Below are 709 nucleotides of genomic sequence, written 5' to 3'. Positions count from 1 at the left end.
TTCCTGCTGGACCAAGAGGCTAGGATCCTGCCCGTGCTCCAGATCCCCCCAGCCTGGATAAACTCCCAAGCTCTGGTTTTGCAAACAAATCTCACATCCTGACTCAGAACAACTGAACCTTTTGTTTCCAAACAGTTGCAACTGCTGCAGGTTTGCTCTGGCCGGAGGAGTGTGGTGGCACAGGCAGGTACTCACTCTGCATCAGCACAGGCTCCCCACTAGCATTCTGGCTCTGGTTGGTGAGACTGAGGCTCTTCTTCAGGTTTATCTTCCACTTTGGAGACTGTGTTTTGTTGTCCTTCAGGTGTAAGGGGATCAGTAGATTGACCTAAAAAAGGCACAAGTCAGAACAATTTTCTCTTGGCTCATTTTCAGCACTGGTACTCGGGGAAGCTGATCAGCCAAGGCACCAGCTGCTTCCCCATGACCAGAGATGGCGCTGAACTTGCCCAGAAACCTCAAGGAATGGGAGATACCCAAGCCACATATGATTGTGGTTTTTCACACCCGTGCCAACAAGTTTATTCTGCAGATAAACTGAAAGGAAAAACCCAGAGAGGCTCTGCTCCCACACACCTATTCCCCCTATTGCTCTGTGCAAATACTCGGGAAGCTTGCAGTTCGCTACTTTTGCGCCAACGCTGCAGCACCAGGACCAGGGCCATGGCCTTTGTGGGGTGCCCAAAGCTGGGGAGCAGCGGCACAGCCG

General features: G+C 52.0%; 1 protein-coding gene across 1 annotated transcript in view; it reads right to left on the bottom strand.

Annotated features, from left to right (window-relative positions):
* Nucleotides 1-709, bottom strand: part of ANGPTL4 (angiopoietin-like 4) — a gene marked incomplete at its 5' end in the record, with an annotated part of 6,845 nt that overhangs the window by 5,923 nt on the left and 213 nt on the right. The window contains one exon of the mRNA XM_010290226.1: nucleotides 196-328. Coding sequence (XP_010288528.1) covers nucleotides 196-328 — 133 coding nt within the window. The remainder of the gene's footprint in view (nucleotides 1-195; nucleotides 329-709) is intronic.

The sequence above is a fragment of the Phaethon lepturus genome, unplaced genomic scaffold (assembly GCF_000687285.1).
Source record: "Phaethon lepturus isolate BGI_N335 unplaced genomic scaffold, ASM68728v1 scaffold49416, whole genome shotgun sequence".
In the NCBI taxonomy this organism is placed as follows: domain Eukaryota; kingdom Metazoa; phylum Chordata; class Aves; order Phaethontiformes; family Phaethontidae; genus Phaethon; species Phaethon lepturus.
This window is presented reverse-complemented; position numbering and strand designations above follow the sequence as displayed.